The sequence below is a fragment of the Saccostrea echinata genome, unplaced genomic scaffold, assembly GCF_033153115.1.
Source record: "Saccostrea echinata isolate AGI-Se365-2 ecotype Australia unplaced genomic scaffold, CSIRO_AGI_Sech_v1 ptg000034l, whole genome shotgun sequence".
NCBI classification, from domain to species: Eukaryota; Metazoa; Mollusca; class Bivalvia; order Ostreida; family Ostreidae; genus Saccostrea; species Saccostrea echinata.
Genome location: NW_026889783.1, coordinates 1206446 through 1226064, shown reverse-complemented (window position 1 = coordinate 1226064; position 19619 = coordinate 1206446). Strand labels below are relative to the sequence as shown.

General features: G+C 34.4%; 1 protein-coding gene across 1 annotated transcript; it reads left to right on the top strand.

The window, feature by feature from the left end:
• The first annotated feature begins 3316 nt into the window (after positions 1 to 3316).
• LOC133199679 (uncharacterized) lies at positions 3317 to 19151 on the top strand. The gene is given in 29 exon segments (XM_061335553.1): positions 3317 to 3973; positions 4491 to 4585; positions 7339 to 7455; positions 7659 to 7774; positions 8062 to 8126; positions 8226 to 8377; positions 8538 to 8810; positions 8921 to 9271; positions 9400 to 9507; positions 9602 to 9631; positions 10212 to 10327; positions 11012 to 11209; positions 11762 to 11827; positions 12753 to 12861; positions 13229 to 13292; positions 14754 to 14865; positions 15071 to 15126; positions 15226 to 15349; positions 15439 to 15545; positions 15679 to 15781; positions 16617 to 16767; positions 17113 to 17188; positions 17332 to 17398; positions 17670 to 17755; positions 17868 to 17994; positions 18104 to 18152; positions 18250 to 18299; positions 18382 to 18406; positions 18509 to 19151. Coding segments are annotated over 29 exon segments (4122 nt in total). The 5' UTR covers positions 3317 to 3332; the 3' UTR covers positions 18997 to 19151.
• Positions 19152 to 19619: the final 468 nt, after the last annotated feature.

Here is a 19619-nt window from a genome sequence, read left to right as displayed (position 1 = left end):
TCGGATCCGATGAGTGAAAAAAAAATCATACATCCCTATAACATCAGGACTTTAAAATACAGAAATTCTCTAAAGGCCCGGAGCTCCATGGTTCACCCGAGTAGCCTCGTCCTTTATCTGTTGTTTATACAGAATAAATGCTTCCGAGTTGAAGGTCAGGTGAAGCTAATGACGCATTTTCTGACCATTTTCATATCTCGCCATTAAAGCTAGTATATTAAATAAGTAATCTCATTTTATTGCCTGTGTGCGGTTTTGGGTATTTTCGTTGACAACTTGGCCGTAGCTCTTGATAAGAAGGGTACCTGACCGACAGAGTGAGGTCTCCTTGTCACGAGGCCAAGTTGATAAGTTATGGCACTAAAACAAAGTGACAGACAATGGTGGATATTGAACCTGACATGAAGTGGACTTACATGTTTGTTGTGTTAGTTAATCGCCCAGATTATCGATTTCCGTTTCACACAATCAGTCTAGTTAATAAACCGTTTGCTTCCTTCTTTCTTTTATTCATTGTATCAGACTGATTGAGATTCGATTGTAATTTATTGTTTTTGAAAGCAGACGGTTATGTTGCATTTAACATGTTTAATCATTATGTTCATGTTTGGACAATTTCTCACCTGCTCTTAATTTGATGCTCCTCTCAAACAAATGGATGATCCAACTGGAAATCAGAAATGTTTACGATGTCTAAATCGTCATCAGTATTCATTAAAAACAAGGATTATGAAGAAAATGTACGGAAAGAAAGGAATTGTTTACGAGTGGGCGATTGTTTATGTTGAGTAGAAGCCACAGTATGTAATAAGGATTAATTTAGTTGATGGTAAATGGCCAGGTACAACATTAACCGATAATTGAATAGTGTACCAATTGCTAACTAGATTTAAAGGTATAAAATCTTGTCACCTTGTTAATCAAGCAAAGTAGAGAATTACCTCAGATAGATAATTAAATAAAATCAACTTCATGGGACAAATTTCTAGATTGGACAAGAACGTGTTACAAAAAATAAGGTTTCATTTAACTGGTTAGATATCCAGTATACTTTGAACAAGAGGCCCATAGGCCACATCGCTCACCTTGATAGGAAGAAGCAGAATTCGGTTCAGTATTGAACGGGGGGATGATTTAAACTTACACTACCTCAGGATGCTTCCATATCAATATTACTAATCATGGCTTAGCTGTTCTTAAACAGAAGAATTTAAAAGTCTGATCGCTCATTGTGGCCCCACCCTACCAACCCTAAATTTGAATCTATACTACCTGAGGATGTTTCTATAATAATGACTAATCATGGTTTTGCTGTTCTTGAGCAGAAGATTTTTTTTTCAAAATGATTCTTATATATTCTTATGCAAAACTATGACCCTCTGTTGTGGGGGGTCATAATTTGAACAAACTTGATTCTACAATACCTAAGGTTGCTTCTGTATAAATATGACTAAGAATGGCTTAGTTGTTCTTGAGAAGATTTTAAAGATATTTCTTATGTAACATGTATGATCAGATTCTTACAAGAGATATAAAGGTGTCTGAGTTAATGATTGCAATGATTATTAAAACAGTTCTGTCTGAGGTTACATCACACAGTACTTAAATTTTCTCTTATCTACAGACGGGGACTGGGTAAGGTACTACTTACCATGTTTCTCCCCTAGGTTCCCATTGATAGATGAGAACTGGGTGTCTAAATCTTCTTCAAATTTACTACACCCAGAACTTAACATCAACTCCCTAGGATACTTGTCACTGATGTTTATAACTTGTATATTTTTATTTTGCTCTTACCCGTAACTTCTTCCTTGTTGATTCAATATCCAACTTCTTCAGCTAGCTTCTGAATGCCTGACTTTCCCAAAGATTTGCCTTATATACCCTTTGGTTTAGCTAGTCCATTCCAAGGGTTAGTCAGGTCATTCCACTATTTGAAGTCTTCAATGCATTTTTAACCTTCCTATGTAAAACTTTGATCCGCTGTTTTGGCTCCGCCCTACCCCCGGGGGTCATGATTTGAACAAACTTGAATGTACACTAATGGAGGATACTTCTATATTAATATGACTAATAATGGCATAGGTGTTCTTGAGAAGAAGATTTTTGAAGATATTTCCTATATATTCCTATGGTAAACTTTGACCCCCGTTGTGGCCCTGCCCTACCCCCAAGGGATATGATATGAACAAACTTGAATATAGAGTATGTAATGAAGCTTTCACATAACTTTCCTCTTTTCTTGTCGAGTGGTTCTTGAGCAGAAGATTTTTAAAAGATGCCACCAAATTTTCTCGAATTCTTAATTATCTCCCCTTGAAAGAGGGCGTGACACTTTCTGAGAACAAATTTAAATCTCCTTCACCCAAGGATGCTTTGTGACAAGTTTGGTTGAAATTGGCCCAGTGGTTCTTGAGAAGAAGCCGGAAAATGCGTAAAATTTACTGACGACAGACGGACGCCGGACACTCTTTAATCAGAAAAGCTCACTTGAGCCTTTGGCTCGGGTGACCTAAAAAATTGAAAAGTGCATCAACATAACAAAAGATAACTAAGATTTTTCTGAAAATAAAAATTGTGTTTGAGACAGTTATGACATCATTCTTTGACGGAAATAAATTCATTCTAAGTGGTATTTTTCCCTTTGTACTTAAGACTCAAGAAGAATTCATCAGACGATAACTTACGTAACTAACACTTTGTATAAAAATCAGTCAGTTACTGAACTCTAGCTACTTGTACCTTGAAGCGTTTGCACCCCGTTGGTTTTACATTATTCTCTGAAAGCGATACACATCCCTCCTTTTTAGAACGTCTGAACAATGATGAGTCTTTAGCTATGTTTGTGTGTTTGTCTATGTGACAAACAATAGATATCATTTTCTGAAAGTCTTGTTTATGGTGAAAACTTTACATATAGGTATCTCGGTCGAATGACCCTTTAATGATATGTATTATTGATGCAGGAAAAAGTTGGTTATCGCATTATAATTAAATGTTATATAGCTATTGATTAATGCCCTTTTTTAAGCGTAAGATAATTTTCTATGTAATAATTGTAAACGGACAAGAATCACGGGTAACTACTGACTTCAAATATTATCAGACACAATTACGTATGAAAGCATACACATCTTACTTTTTCTACTAATTGAGAAATTCATTTATGCTGCAATTATAACAAAGGGCTATTAAAAGGATTGAAAAGATTTTCCCTCAAAAAAATTCTTTTATAAAATATACATCCATTCTTTCGTTTTTCAGGTTTTAATGTAAAAACGTCACAGCGAGATGAGGGCTTCCGGTGAAGAAGAATGGAACACGACAACCTTATGCACTTACTGTGCTTACTTCTGATTGGCTACTGTACATACGGGGTACAGAGTGTTATAGTATTCAAAGACTGTGGGGGACGATTATCAGAAACAAAGGGTGTCATCCATTCTCCTAATTTCCCAAAAGAATTTCCAACTCCTATACGATGTGAGTGGGTAATCTACAACCCACAGACAAGAAATACAGCTATCTACCTAACTCAATTCTACCTCAAGGGGTTTGTCAGTGTTTGGCAATTTGAGCATTACTCTAGCCACAGAGAGTATATTGAGCCCAGACAACTTGCAACACTAAATGCTAACAGTGAAATCAAACATATTGTGTCCAATAAGCCCTACACTGTGATTCGATTTGCTGTCTCGGAAATAAATGATATCAATGTCCGTGTGTTAGACCACATCGTAGATGTGTATGGATTTAACATTACGTATGAGTTCTTGGACCGTTCCTCCGCCAATCTTAAGCGTACCTGCTCAGTCCAGGGATGTTCCTATCTCGGCAACTGTTACGCCAATGCCGACTTTTCGGCGTACAAGTGCCACTGTTTCCATGGATACCAGGGAAGTATCTGCCAGTATGGGGAGCACTGTGACCCAGCAAAGGGGATTAACCAGTGTAAGAATGGAGGAGAGTGTCGGTAAGTGTCCCAATTTCACCCCAGTAAAAAAAGAAAGATATTTTGAATCATTCCTTATGTAATATTTGTGTTCTTTCAATAACAGGAAATTCATGGTATAGGCCCTTTAATTTGTAAATATATGATGCTTGTTCAGGTACCAAATTATGAATGAACATGAATGAAATAGTTGAAGATAACGAACAGTGATTGATATATAAAAACAAAACAAAACAAAAAACAAACAAAAAAATAACTAAATAAAATAAAACAACGAAAAACGTACAAAGAATACAAATTTGTGAAAAGGGCATAAAACACCAATCCCTGGAAATTTAAAAAAATGGGATCAGGTGCCTAGGAGGAATAAGCATCCCCTGTCGACGCAATAAGAGCAAATGAACTCATATGTCTTTGTTTTCATTTTTTAAATTTGCTGAGGGTAGAATAGATAGATTTTTAATAATTTATGTAGTATGAAGCAGAAACTCTTAAATGATATTTCTGCAATAGTTATTAATAAAAATTATAATTGCAGGTATTTCTATGGGACAAATGTAAACATCTGTAACTGTACTAAAGGCTTTACAGGGAACATGTGCGAGGTTCCTTTGTCGGACTATCTACCAGACGGTAAGCAGTAACTATTATTTGTTCAAAGTAGAAAAATGCATTCTAAAATAGCCAATATTACGAAACAATTCAGCAGGTAAAATGGTCATACATGTAGTGTAAGAGTAAAAACTCATTTGTTGTAAACTTCAATTTTGACAAGAAATTATTCCATCTACCATAATATTTTAGAATACAAATTATCCAAATGTTCAGTAGAACAAAAGAGAATGCAGCTTATGTAAAGGATTCTAATGTAGATATTTTGACCATAGGCTCTCACCATCTAATTCGGTAAATGTCTTTGACATTTACCAAAGGTGTTGAAATATGCTTGTTTTAGTTATTTTGAATATTTTTATTCCGTTTATTAAATGACACGTTCAGGGTCTGTTTTAATTCATGACATGTCCAGCGTTTGTTTTTGTTATTGGGATGTATACGGAGTCTGTTTTAGTTATTGACAAGTACAGGGTCTGGTTAGTTATTGACAGGTACAGCGTTTGTCTTTGTTATTGGGAAGTATACGGAGTCTGTTTAAGTTACTGACACGTACAGGGTCGGTTTTTTTTCAGTTATTGACATGCACCGTGTCTTTTTAGTTATTGATATGTACAACGTCTGCTCTAGTTAATTACATGTGCAGCTTCTGTTTTAGCTATTGATATCTTCAGCATTCGTTTAAGTTACTGACATGTACAGGACATATTTGTGTCAGTTATTGACATGTACAAGACCTGTTTATTTTAGTTATTGACATATGCAGGACCTGTTTGTTATAGTTATTAACATGTACAGGGCCTGTTATTTTATATACTGACATGCACATCGTCATCGTTACCGGTATATACATCGTCCCTTTCAGTTTTGAAATACACCGTCTGTTTAAATGACCGCCATAATGAGCGTATGTTTAGATATTGACAGACTGAGTCTGTTTTAGTAGAACTGCGAACGATAGTATTGTTCTCCCACCTTCCTCCAAGTCAATTTTCAAAAGTTAACACATTTGAACGATTTTTTAAAAAAAATATTTATATAGATATTTATATGTATTTAAATAAAACATTTGAGAAAACAAAGAGAGATAACTCTATAATTTTGGTAAAAGTTGTGTTTTTCACTACAGAAATCAACGGAAAAGGGAAAATATTTTTAAAATATCTGCCCCCCCCCCCCCATGAAACAAAAACAAAAAACAAAAATACAGGTACAATGTAATGTGGTTTGTTATTTCACAAATTCATACCAAAGCTTTTTGTGTTTCGCGGGGGGGGGGGGGGGGGGGGGTATGTTTACAGACAAAAAAAACCCAGTAAAGATGGTCATTTTCTAACGAGATAGCAAGTTAAAAAATGTACTTTATCAATCTTATACTTTGAATTTTACATAATTTAAACAAACGTAAAGATTTTAAGGGTCATTTATCCATTTCCGTGCATATTTGAAATTTTAGTGACGTTTTTAAGTCTGATTTCAATGCATAAAATTTTCTATCCTCTCATGAAAAGAGTTGTAAAAGAAAGGAAATAACTTTTTGACGCTAGTTTTAAAATTATCAATAAATTACTAATGGACTATACATTGCATTCAAAAATGTTTTAATAGCCAAAATGCCATTTATACTGAATTAGATGGGTATAAATGTAGACGGGAATCGAGAGTTAGCGTGCGTAGTTCTTTAATAGCTACTCAAGTTATACATGTATAACCTGGGTTGGGGCAGTTTACGCTTTATAAACCCCGGTTTATAAAAAAGCGTAAACTATTCAAACCCAGGTTATACATGTATAACTTGGGTAGCTATTAAAGTTATTCCCTATAATTTAATTTTCTACCATTAAGTGCAATTTAATAAGACAATTTCTCTTTCAAAAATGCCTTCAATATGTACATATTTTAGATGTAACGTCAAGCGGATTGATACGTTTCTGACGTACGTAATTGTGACGTAGGTAACACAGGTTATACGATATAAACGATTTTTTAAATCCAATCAAATGGCGTGTTACAACCAGAATTAAATTATTTACATCTATAACACTTGATTTAGTTATCGATAAGTTTAAGTTATAGGCATGCACATCGTTCGATAATTTATCGACATATACAGCGCTGTTTCAAGTTATTGAAACTTACAACTTCTGTCTTAGCTCTTGATTTGTACTACGTCTATTTTAGTTACTGACATGCACATTTGTCTGTTTACTTACCGACATGTAAAGCATATGGTTAGTTATGACATGTACAGCGGCTGTTTGAGATACTAACATGTACAGCATCTGTTTAAGTTATTGACATGTACCGTATCTGTTTAGTTGTTGATATTTATGTCGTCTGTTAAAGTTAATGGAATATATAGCATTTCTTATTTATCAACATTTACAGCGTCTGTGTTTAATGACATTTACAGCGTTTGTTTTAGTTATTGACTCGTACAACATCTCTTTTAATTATTCACACATACGGTTTCTTTTTAATTATTGGCATAAAACCGTTTGTTTTAGTTATTAATATGTTTAGCGTATGTTTTAGTTATTGATATGTACAGCGTCAATTGGAATTACTGACATGTACAACGTCAATTTGAGTTGCTGACACGTACAGCGTCTTTCAATTATTGACAGATACAATTTCTTTTTTTTAAGGTGTAGACACTTTTTAGTTTTGTCATGTACAGCGTGATTGAGTCCTAAATTTACACAGTGTCTCTTTGGCTATTGATATGTCAAAGTACATTTTAACCACTGACTTGTAAAATGTTTGTTTTTCAGCCTGTGCCTACCTAGGTTGTGGACAGACTTGTATTGACGACTTACACGGCAATAAACAATGTGCATGCTACAAGGACTACAGGTTGAACGCTGACAAAAGAACCTGTTCACATATAGGTAAGTCACCTAGCTGACCAGGGTCATAAAGTATTTAACAACAAACAGTAAGATAAAATAAATGGCCAGCCAGGACCACGTTATCAAAATATTTATTCATTCAGAAAAGTAAATTGTAATCAACTGGAAGGGTCAGTGATCTCTTTGGACTTTTCAGTAGAACTAATGGCGCATGTTTCCAATAACTGTTTATTCATTTATAGATCGCAATCGAATCATTGTTACCATGCAACCAACAGAGAACTACCTCAAGTCAATTTCTCAAACCGGAAATAACGTCACTTTCAGCGATTCAGAAATAAACAAAGTTCGCCATGATGTAAGATCTTCATGAAATGTAGTGAATTGTGATGTTCATACTTGCTCGTCTCTCATTATTCTTGTAGTATACAACTATTAACCATTATTATATATCTTACAATGACTACAAACAAAAAAAAAAAAAAAAAAAAACCAAACAAACAAATGCATAAAATAATTTTATAAATTAAAAAAAATATAATAAAAGAAAATTAAAAGAAAAATCAGAACCTTGAAAAAAAATAATGATGTTAAAACTTTCGTTTTTCTTGATTTTCAAGGCTATTTTGTTTTGCTTTATATTAGATCGAACTCAGTCTAAAGAACATTGGCATCCAAGTAATGATGCATTTCAGCTTTATTGGAATAAGGTAAGACGTTGTTTTTATAAAGTTATATTTATCATGCATTTGCAAATCAATCAACTGATTTGACAACCAGTGTCCTCTGACGTTCTTTTTTAATTCAAGTCCATCAGCATCCAAAATATGTGAATTTCGCTTCATCATCGAGGCTGCTGAACAACACAAGATGGGGGGCTTTGAGAGAACTCTTTTGGGAAGAGGCTATGTTGGCGAAATTCCATTCTACAACACATCATTATCAATCAAAAGCATTCCAGGTTTAAACAATGAAACAGTAGTTGATTCTTTTTGAGAAAGTCAATGGGATTGTATTTTAATATATAATTCGTATTTACGATACTGGTTTCTAATATTTTCAAACAAGTGCGTCGTTATACTTCTCTGTGTATGGGACAATCTGGTTTTCTTGGGTTGCAGTGCTCCACCTGATAGAGGTCGTGACGACAGAGGAAGAACACGATTCCTTCTGGGGTGACGATTACATCAGTTACACTATTGAGGGCAAGTTCTTGACCATTTCCTGCCTTGTGCGGGGCTCGGAGAACACTTCCTTCCGCTGGTTTAAGGACGGGATGCTGATCGACATGAACCTGGCCGCCAGACAGGGTTACCAGACTGTCATCAACTCTCGACTGGACGGGACCATCCGATCTGTACTGTACTATGGAAGCGTCAAGGCATCAGATAGAGGTATGGCTACCGATTTTTCTACAGATAGTTTCAGTAAAAGACTTGCCAGTATTTATCTTTGAAATAAATTTACCTCCGAAGTTAAATTATCGAATCTCAAAATTTTTCAGGTGAATATACCTGTGAGGCAAGGGATTATGGTATTGCTCAGAATAAGTCAGACCTGGTGGATGTGATCACGACGCCGATGGTGGATATCGATCCAATGTCGGATTACGTTCCATTCAACGGATCCATCCGAATCAGATGTCTATCTTTTGACCAGGATGCCCTCAAATACGACTGGTATGTTAACAACATTCTCATCAAAAGAGCGCGCTCTGACATGATTCCGGAAACACTACAGCCGGCCGGCTCTCAGCTCTACGTACGCACTCTCCAGAAGCGGGCCATTTTTACCTGTAAAGTCACAAACGCTGCCGGTGCACAGAACGTAACTGCTGATATATATGTACAGGCAGGTAAGCCCCGACTCTGAGATTTTATAATCTTTACCCGGCCATGTGAACAAATTCACTTTCGATTTGATCTTTCATCTTTTTACATGTATTTATTTAAAATAAAAATTGGTTATTTTCCCACTGAAAAGCCTTTCAAGCCAACGACACTTGTCCCCAGCAGTGGTATAAAAGCATCTTGTGGGCGGAAATGGCAGGAGGTCACTACAGGAAAGAAAGATGTCCAGCAGAAGCTGGAGGTTAGAAATCGACGTGTTCTACATTTATTCTTTAACATCATTAACTACAGATGGGTTTGATCAAGTGTTTCATATTTGACCGTCCTTTATACAGATTTTCAAAATTATATCCCGATAGATACTGGTAAGTGTTTTATGTGAAGGTTTGTGTACATCCTTGAGAACAATGTACTCTCTCATTTGACGTGTATTTCCCGTTTAATACCGGTGTGGAGGGTGTTCTCACATTCTGTACTTACGGTTTCTGCACAACAAATTATTTATTTTTATAGTTTACCTTTATATCATACTGTTGTAATATCCTATTGATGTGAACGTTGTAATTACATGTAGACCACTTTTATCTTTGTAGGAAGTCTTTATATAAAACACTTTGGTATGAAAACGGGTATATGGTTATAGTTAATAAAACATCCTACAAGATATTCAAAATTACATGTATCATTAATGATATTTAGAAAGAAGAACCTTATGAAACCCGAAATTTATAGTTACACATTATACAAATAAATGTTTACGATGCTGCACTCTTACACTTTTGGCAGTGATTGCTTGACTTTCTTAATCACATTTGCTTCACTGTCCACCTGGACGATAAATTATGGAACTGCTATAAAGAAATTTTGTAATAAATTATGACTGATTATTGGTATTATCTTATCTTTATGTATCAAACTGATAATCTCCCGTTTTCACTTTCGTAGGATTTGTGACGAGAAAATGTCTTTGTAAAAACGAAGGAAACAGGCGGGTTTGTTCCTGGAAAGAACCCAATTTTTCCATGTGCCAGTCAGTTAGTCTTGTCCGAATTTACGACGAGGTAAATATCACACTGCTGTTTTGATCCTGACTCTGGTTTCATATCGGCCAAAGCCCGAAGGGATGTGTTGATTTTTTCAGTAAACAAGAATTATATCTCTTACGTCACAAGTACCATCATTTGGCGCACCTTTTAAAAACTTAAGCATAAGTAAATAAAGATTCAGATCTAATTAAAATTCATATCTTTTTTTCAGTATACAAAATATATTTCTTTAACACTTTCATAGAAATTTTACTCATAATTCACACAAATTAAACCGAAATAATGAATAGAAATTTGAGGGCAAGACAGCTCCTTGACAAGGGGCTGAGACAGAAATATCTCGACCCTGAGGGCGAGACAGCCCTAGCTCCTGACTCAGATCACTTAGTCCAATACGTCTGTATCAGGGCTGATATACGACTAGGTATATGATGTATTGTTATCTTCCCCTCTCCCTTCATCAGAGGAGATTTTACTAAAATCGCGTGTTATATCTGTCTTTACATATTCCATGTAATAGGGATATAATATACGGTTAATTACCAATATTGAGCTTATATTGGTGAATATTGGCACGAGTTACCTGTGAAAATGGTTCCACGTGAAATGCTTATAAAAATTTCGTATTTAAGAAACAATACTGGCTTTTTACGATTTTACTTTAATAAAAAAAACAAGGGACACTTTTTTCTGTGTTAGATGGAGATAATTCGGCTTGGATACCGCTCGTCTTCTCTACAGTTCGTGTTCGATCATCTCTACCGGTACGCCTCCAATCATCAGAACAGAATGTACTCCGGGGACGTAGAAATCGCCGCAAATGTTTTACTGAAACTCCTCCAACACCTGGCCAGGTTCCCATCTCTATCAGAGGGTGGATCCAAAATCTCCTTCGTGGTACGTATGTCATTCTCGTCATTATCATTCTGATTAGCATTATTATTATATACCCAAGAGTGTATCACTCAATTTTACTGTAGATTTCGTACAATCACGTGACGGTGTGATCCGACTTTCCGGATCACCACACTGTGGTTTTCTGAATCCATATCACCCCTCTCTGAAATTGATGACGTAGTACACAGAAACATGACGTTATTTTTCATGCGCATCAAAAAGTTCGTAGACAAAATGCTTTGTTTAACGGAAAAATCTTATATAATTGATCTCAAAAGTTTTTTTAAAACTATATTTTGCTAGTTGTAAGGGGGTATATAATAAATTTATCATTATAACAGTAACTTGATCCGAAGAGCCGTATCACGTCTCGTTGACAGGCGCGGATCATCAGATCAAACTCGACGCTTCGCGTCTCGTTTGATCTGATGATCCGCGCCTGTCAACGAGACGTGATACGACTCTTCGGATCAAGTTACTGTTATAATAATGTATATTTCTCTTCAGAGTTTATAAATCATGTGAAAGTAAAATTAAAACTTCTTTTCTTAGAATGTTGTTTATTTATTGGACCAATTACTGACAGCTATTTCAAATTCAACTAAGGAAGAGAAAGAGGTAAGTTACTTGTGCCTGAATCATGTACAAAACAAGAACTTACACTTGCTATTATGGCAATTTACTATGTAGTTTGTATTGAATAAAAGTAAAATTGCCTGTAAAAATTTGACCAGAGTCTGGTCAAGGGAAGCCAGGTAGAATCGAGAATATTATTAATTGTATACTTTTACTGACTTTAACTGTATAACAATACTGCTTCAAGTGTTGTAGTTAACTTGTTTTTTTTATATAAAATTTTTATCTCCACATTACCCTTAATGCTCTTTATCTTAGAATCTGACCTTATTTTTGGCTGTACTGGTTGAAGACCAGAAGAGCTTATGCGATGGTAATAAGATGTCTGTCATCCGTCCATCTTTCAAAAATGCTACTCCAAATTCTATGAAACTTGGCATAGATCTAGACTTCACGGGTACATAACACTATTTATCAGTTGTTGGTTTGTTCAAATAATGTTGCCTTGTTACTAAAACTTACAAAATTTTGTTTTGGCCTGATTTAATAAAAATTGGTACACAAGTAAGAAACAAAATTTTGATTTTAATGAACGGTGTTGCCATGTTGTTATAAAGAAAAATAAATTAACAAAAAAGAAATCCATGGGATTCTTTCAAAACGTTTCTCCTCCGGGGCCCTTTTTAATAAACCTTGAAAAATGATACACAGATAGGCTACAACCAAGATAGATTTTGATGAATACTGTTACCATGTTACTAAAAAAGTAATAATCTATGGACTTTTTTGAAAATCCAACTCCACCTACAGTTCACAGTCTGGTTTCAATTTTAGAAGACATCAGAATACATGACTAACTCTGTGAATGTAACCTTAAGTGTTTCAAGTACAGATGTAAACTTTTTTCGTGCACTATTTTACAAACCAGTAGAGCTCAAGTCTCATCAAAGACTTGTTTCCGTCACAGGCTGTGAGTTTTGGGAGCAATATGGTTGGGATCTTGGACGCCCTGACGTCTAACATGTCGGGATATCTGGAATTCTCTCCCCACACGGATGTACTCTCGGACAATATTGGTAGGATAACATTTATTCTTTATTATAGAAACTAATATAATCTATCGTTATGATAGAAAAAAGAAAAAAAAGTTGAGCGAGAGGGTTAAACAAAATAACAAGAGAATGGAGATAGCCTAAGTTGTTAATTTCTAGTGAAAAAATATATATTTGACGACATTTTACAGATGTTAGTATCAGAAGCAGCACGGATAGTCTTGTTACATTGTACAGGCGAAACGAGGAGGGGAAGCTAACATTGGAAAACAAAGGTAGTTACGATGTTGTATGACGTCACTTGAATTTAACGCAGACGTCATTATCTACTTTGTTAGGTATGTACGAAACCAATGTCTGTATCACCTTTAATAATCTTGTCCAATTTCAGAATATCCAGTAATATCTATTGCACTGCGAAGTTTGACTGAAATGTTTCCAGAAAATATTGAAAGGTAATTAAACACACTTAGCTACCGAATTTACTTTCTCTTTACCGATAACAATTACTAATTTTACAGTATATTCAGGCCTCTATGTGACCTCTAAAATTTAGGCGCCAACTGGCTCCTAATCAAAAGATTTAGTCGCCAATGCAAATTTTTAGTCACCAGGCAAATTTTTCTTAAGCGTCAATTTAAAAACTGATGTTAGTCAATGTACAGAGACATGCCCATTGCTAAGTTTTCTTCTTTTCTGCTCGTTATTAAAAAAAAATGAAAATGTTTATAGTTCAGTAATTTGACGATCACCAAGTCAATTTAAAATGGTCGCCAATTTGGCGACTTATAGAAAAATTTTAGGCGCCAATCATATTTTTAGGCGCCATGGCGACTAAATTAGTCGCCAATTTGAACTCTGATACCCCGGTATTTAACATGTATGTAACCATGTATGGGGACAGTATGATTCTGTTTGGTCTGAATATGAAAACAGTAAGATGTACAAACATCCTGGCTAGAGCTCTCATTGTTTAAAAGGTTATGAAATTACTCTGTAAATCCACTACTAACAATCTACACTATTGTAGAACATAGGGTATTGTGTTTCAACACCTTGTTTTAAAAATAGATTGCCAATAGCAAGGAGTTACGCTGTCATTCATTTTGTGTATTTTAGTACTAAATACCGTGAATTCGTATGTACGCCCAGTCCATATTGCTATATATATTTGCATTTCCCGTGATTTTCTTCTTAACCAACTATTTGATTTGAACAAGTAAATTGATGACCTTACATCGTTTTGATTAAAAAGAAAAAGACTACTCAGATAAGTCAAAAGTAGCAGAAAAAATGATTTAACAGTTTATATTATTTCTAGTTACTAGTATATCAGCCGCATTGTGTAAGGAAATTGGAAATAGAGTTATTCATCTTCATGCAATGTTCATTTTCTTTGATTTAATTTTGATACTATTGTTATATGAGCGAGCTCCGGACAGACCGTGGTTTGAGACAATGTGTTCAATCAGGGGGCCTTTTACACTTTGTTGCCGAACTATTTTCACGCAGTACTGTATCATATATGTTAATTCCCACTACAATCTTATTGTCGTGATACTGCAGCAAAACCACCAAAACTGTAACTGCAGCAAAATAATAATATACCTGTAAACATTAATTGTTGTCATATTATTACCCTGAATTACGTATTTTATATAACACAGTCTCAATCAGTACCAAGTTAATTCACGAGAGTTGGTATAAAGAGTTACTGTAGAGTATTTCAAGAGGTAACGATCTGTTGTACAGAGTTATGTGCCCTAAGTGCCAGGATGTATCAGACCACAGCTACACAGAAGGAATTGCGGATAAACATGAACCATTTCCGATTTTTCTGATATACTAGTATAAGATTAAGCTTCTCTGTTCTTTGAAGGGTACAATGAATAAAATCAATTTTAATATTTCCACAGAAAACAGCACCAGAGGTCTGTGACAGATATGTATGATGTCGGTCTGTTTCCAAGAGAAAGCTTTTCAGCAGAGCGTGTTATTGGGGATATTAAAATACCACGTGTGACCTTTGTACGTAAAAAAAATAATAAACGTACATGTATATTACATATGCATTGCATACGACAGTTTATCATGCAGTCTGGTTTATTTTCCGTTTTATCCAAAGTGGTATTATTTCTTATTCATATTTGAGATTTTGCGGTTTTTCTATGTAAAAGTGAATTGATATGAAAAATATTTTGATCAGTTAAGTTTAATGGCAACTACTTTTCAGGTTTTTGCTGAAGATTATTCGGAATTCATTTGTCTGTCTCTGGAAAAGAATCCGAGGTACAAAAAACTTTAAAAAAAAAAAATATGTATCACTCATATCCTCTACAAATGTCTTTGTTTGAGTGAATGAAAATGATTGTGAAAATATTTGTACAGATACACAAAGCACGAATGGAAGAACAGTAATTGTGTGTTTGTTTCAAGTGACGATACCCACATCACGTGCCAGTGTGCACTTCCTGTCAAAGTACACGTGGTGGGCATCAAACAAAACGAAACGGTAAAATTCTACAAGTAAACCCTTAAATTATTGGTGGGATACGCAAACTTTGTCAGTAGTATTGCATATTTTATATTGTGCCGTTTCAGATTATCATTCCTTCCACGGAAGAAAACAACGATCTTCTCCTGGTGGGCTGCATTGTTGCCATGTCCGGCCTGGCCGCCATATTCATCGTTACTCTTTTTTGTTGGAGGTAGAAACTCTCCATTTGAAAAATCTACCTTTTTTCAAAAAAATAAGTACTGTATACATGTTTTCATAAATAATCATTTAATCTGCTTCATAACAACTGAAATGAAAGCAATGATACCTGTACTCTCTTACAGAAAATTATCAGGGGAGGTGTACATTATACAACTGAGCTTTGTTCTTGTGTTGAGTTGTTTGAATGGCGTGTTTATCTTATGTCTCTACCAGTCCCATTCCGAGGTAAATCTAATAATATCTTAAGCTTGTCAGTTTTACTCTTAAATTGAATGTAATTAAGAAGTAAGGTATCAATGTTATACATTTACCCAGATATAGGTATGGTTCGGTATGTCATTAAATCCAATAAAGCCGGAATGGCTTTATAGTACCAACACGCACCTGTTTGAAATGATGCCTCATTACTTGTATTCATTTTTGTCATTGCGAAGCGAAGACCGTCTATGACTTTATAATGAACTTGTGGTCATATGTTAAACTACATTTATATAGTGAAAAGGATACGCATTGCTCAAATAGTCATATACCAGGATAAGGCATAACATTTGCAAATGCAAATACACGAATTTTTAAATAAATATATAAATATTATTTACTGTGCTTATCTTTATGACACAAAGACTTGTTTACAGAAAAGTTATTAATGGTCTCTCTGTTTCGACACCAAAGAGAAATGTCTTGCTTGCTGACTTTTAATATCGAAGTCTCCGTTGTTGGAGATTGATACCGAATTAACGTTTTGGATAAGGCTTATCACAATGTAAAGTAAAACGAAGTCTAATGTGTTGTACTGTTGATTATGAAGTTTATAGTATGTACTATACGGTTAAGTTTCGTTTGCGGTATATGTATAGTAATATCAAAATTTCGTTCGCTGTAGTGTTACATCAAGATCTCGTTTGCTGTAGATTAAGATCAAAGTTTCATTTGCTAGATTAGTACCAGTCTCGACTACTGTAAGGTTAAAACCAATTGTTTTTGTTTACTGTAAGGTTATTACCTGAGTCTCAGACGACATTATAAGTCCATTATAATTTCAATTATTGCTTCATTTTAGATTATATGCAGAGTTGGGAGAATTTTGGCCTTTTTCCTGTACTCGGCAGCTTTTTCCTTCCTTCTGGTGGAGAGCTTTCATCACTTTTTCACCATTTATAAAAAAGGCCAAGTTGGAAAAAATCGCTATAAATACTTGGCTTTTGGATGGGGTAAGAATCATAAACTCAAATACACGTATATTGCATATGAATTGTTGAAATTTTAAAACACAATTTTAATGAAATTTCAAAATGAAAAATTATTTTCTACATAATTAATATGTTGCAATCGTAAAATTATAAGCAGAGATTTAAAGTGATTTTATCTAATAGAAAAATGAATTACGTCCCTTCTAACAAAACCAATACGTCGCTCAAATTTCTAAAAATTGAAGCCGCTTACAATTTTCTTTTTAAAGGTATTGTGCGTTTGGAAGGACAGCTTTTTGTGTATACAATATTGTACATGTACATATAAAATGACCTTCACCTGTTTACATTACTCTCTTTACACAGGATTTCCCTTGGTGTTTGCAATATTTTATACCGTGGCATCGGAAATGTTTGGTTTTCCAATCAAAGGTTCATTCAAGTATGTATGAATTTTTGAGAAAGTTTTTAAAGACTCTTTTTTCTGTAATAAGATTTTGTAAAAAAAAGTTTAAATCTTTAAAAACAGAAGTATTTCGTTAAGGTTTTAATACTAATCTAGATCTGAATCATGGAATATTCCAGATGCTGGTTACAGAAGAGTCATTGGTCATTTTATTTATTTGCCATTCCAGTCGCCAACATATCATGTGTATGTAATTCATTCTCAGTATTTGCCTCTACTTGTCTACCTCACATTCTTCTATATGTCCAAACACTATGTTAAATCACAAAGATAATTATTGTTATTTAAGAATTGATATACATGTAAATTCGATAATAATTTGGCATTCTTTGACATTGATGCCAATGAGAAAAGAAGACTATATATATATTTTATATACATTTACTTGTGCTGATATTTCAGTACCTCACCACACGTGCTCATTACTGAAGATATCTTCTGGTTCTCTATTTTTCAGGTGATATTTGTATTCAGTGTGTTAGTCCTTAATTCCAAAACCGCGAAAACTGACGAGACAGTCCAGGGACAGAAAAAGATAATGCTGTATGTATAGGAAATATTTCAATTCAATTAACACTCTTTAATTATTAATTAATGAGTGTTAATCAATTATTTACAGTAAAATCGTGTGTAATTTTAGAATGTTTACTTACAGCCGTAACTGCACAAAAACCATTGTTTTGCTGTTGGCGGTTGTCGTCGATGCTTTCCTATCCATGGATATACCGTCACATCAAGATTCAATGCAGCTTATCTTTTTACTTATATGCAAAACTGCGATGGTATGTATGTCTAATGCTGATAAACATTTTATATTAATATGGTCGTAAATTTTTTATTTACGAGATTCACTTTCAAATTTTGATGGAACTCATATTTGTCATCTAACAGGTGATATCAATTTTCATGGTCAGAGTTGTGCTGGACAAACAGGTAAGTTGTGATATCAGTTGGACTTTAAATTAATAGGAAATTTACACCTTAATTCCATTATATTTCAAAAAGGCAACAAAATGTCTGTTATTTTCAGATGTCAGGAGTGTGGAAATGTTTTTCTATAAAGGCCAACAAATCTAACGAAAGTTCAGTAAGTATGCGTCCTAATTAAAGTAGTAAAGCTTGTCGAGTGTTTTCTTTTTTCAATGCTTAATGGGTTCGTGTCATTTCAGGATGAGGCTGAACAGATGTGCAAAGGTAACAGTTTATATTATAACTTTAGATCACGTTTTAAACAACATTAACCGCATTTTTCTATGTAACACAAACTTGTTTTAAAGATACAATTTATTTTACTAGGTGTTTGCAATTGTTTTAATCATCCCACGCGGGAGCAGGAGAAAGCGAACAAATATTATGCAGAAGTGAATAGAGCAAAATACACTGCCGAAAGAAAGCGTCAATTATCTTCCCTGTTAGGAAGCTCTGCCGCTCACGAACTTCCGCTCAATAGTCCAGACACGAGCAGCGCTACAGGATCGAACAAAGAAGTGAAAGACGAAGCACAAGACAGAACTAGTCAAAATGCAGGTCCGCATCTATACATTCATTCTAACGGCAGCAAAGGTGTCACTTTTGTCTCAGAAAAACTACCGCCTTTGATCCAAAATGGTGGAATTGTAAGTGGACAAGGAAGTGACGGACAAGGTGTCAATATAACAAACGCTCAGGCCCGGAAGAATGGCTATAAAAGAGTGCAGAATTCCCAGATCGAGGCTGAGGAAGAATTAACTGCTTTAATACATTCCACTGCCGAAGGAAATATTAAGCGAAAGCAATTACTATAAATTCATTCCATCCATGTGTACAAAAATTTGTTTTTAATTTATTATATATGTCTCATTGAATCCCGATGTTTGATAAACACTTCGAGGTCTTTCAACTTGAGAAGCCGTGTTTCTTGTAAAAAACAAATTTTTATGCAAAATCTATTATAAATGTGAAGTGCTTTATAAATTAAGGATATCTACTGTTCCTTTTTATTGTTTTGATATATACATATTTTCTTCTTTTTTAAATGTTTTCTGTATTTTTGTCTCCTCTTTATTTTATTGCCTGTTCGTCTCTGTACATATTTACATCTTAGTATTTATTTTCTGAAATACGTGTTATAGAAATCCAAATAAATATGTGCAATCTTCTCCAACAGTCATTGTTTTCTTGGGATTAAAATTTGAGCCCAAAATATGAAGTTTCCTTTTTTAACAACATTTATACACAAACCCTCAATATCAGGTATATTATATCTGATTAAATTTTGATCTTCACTAGATTTAGAATTTAGTAATATAAAGTTTGAGTACTACAATAAAGCTTTATAAATATTGTTCACTACTAGATTTAGAATTTGATAATTCACAATTTTTACGTGTCAATGTAAAAAAAAGTTGAATTACCAAACTTTTAATTT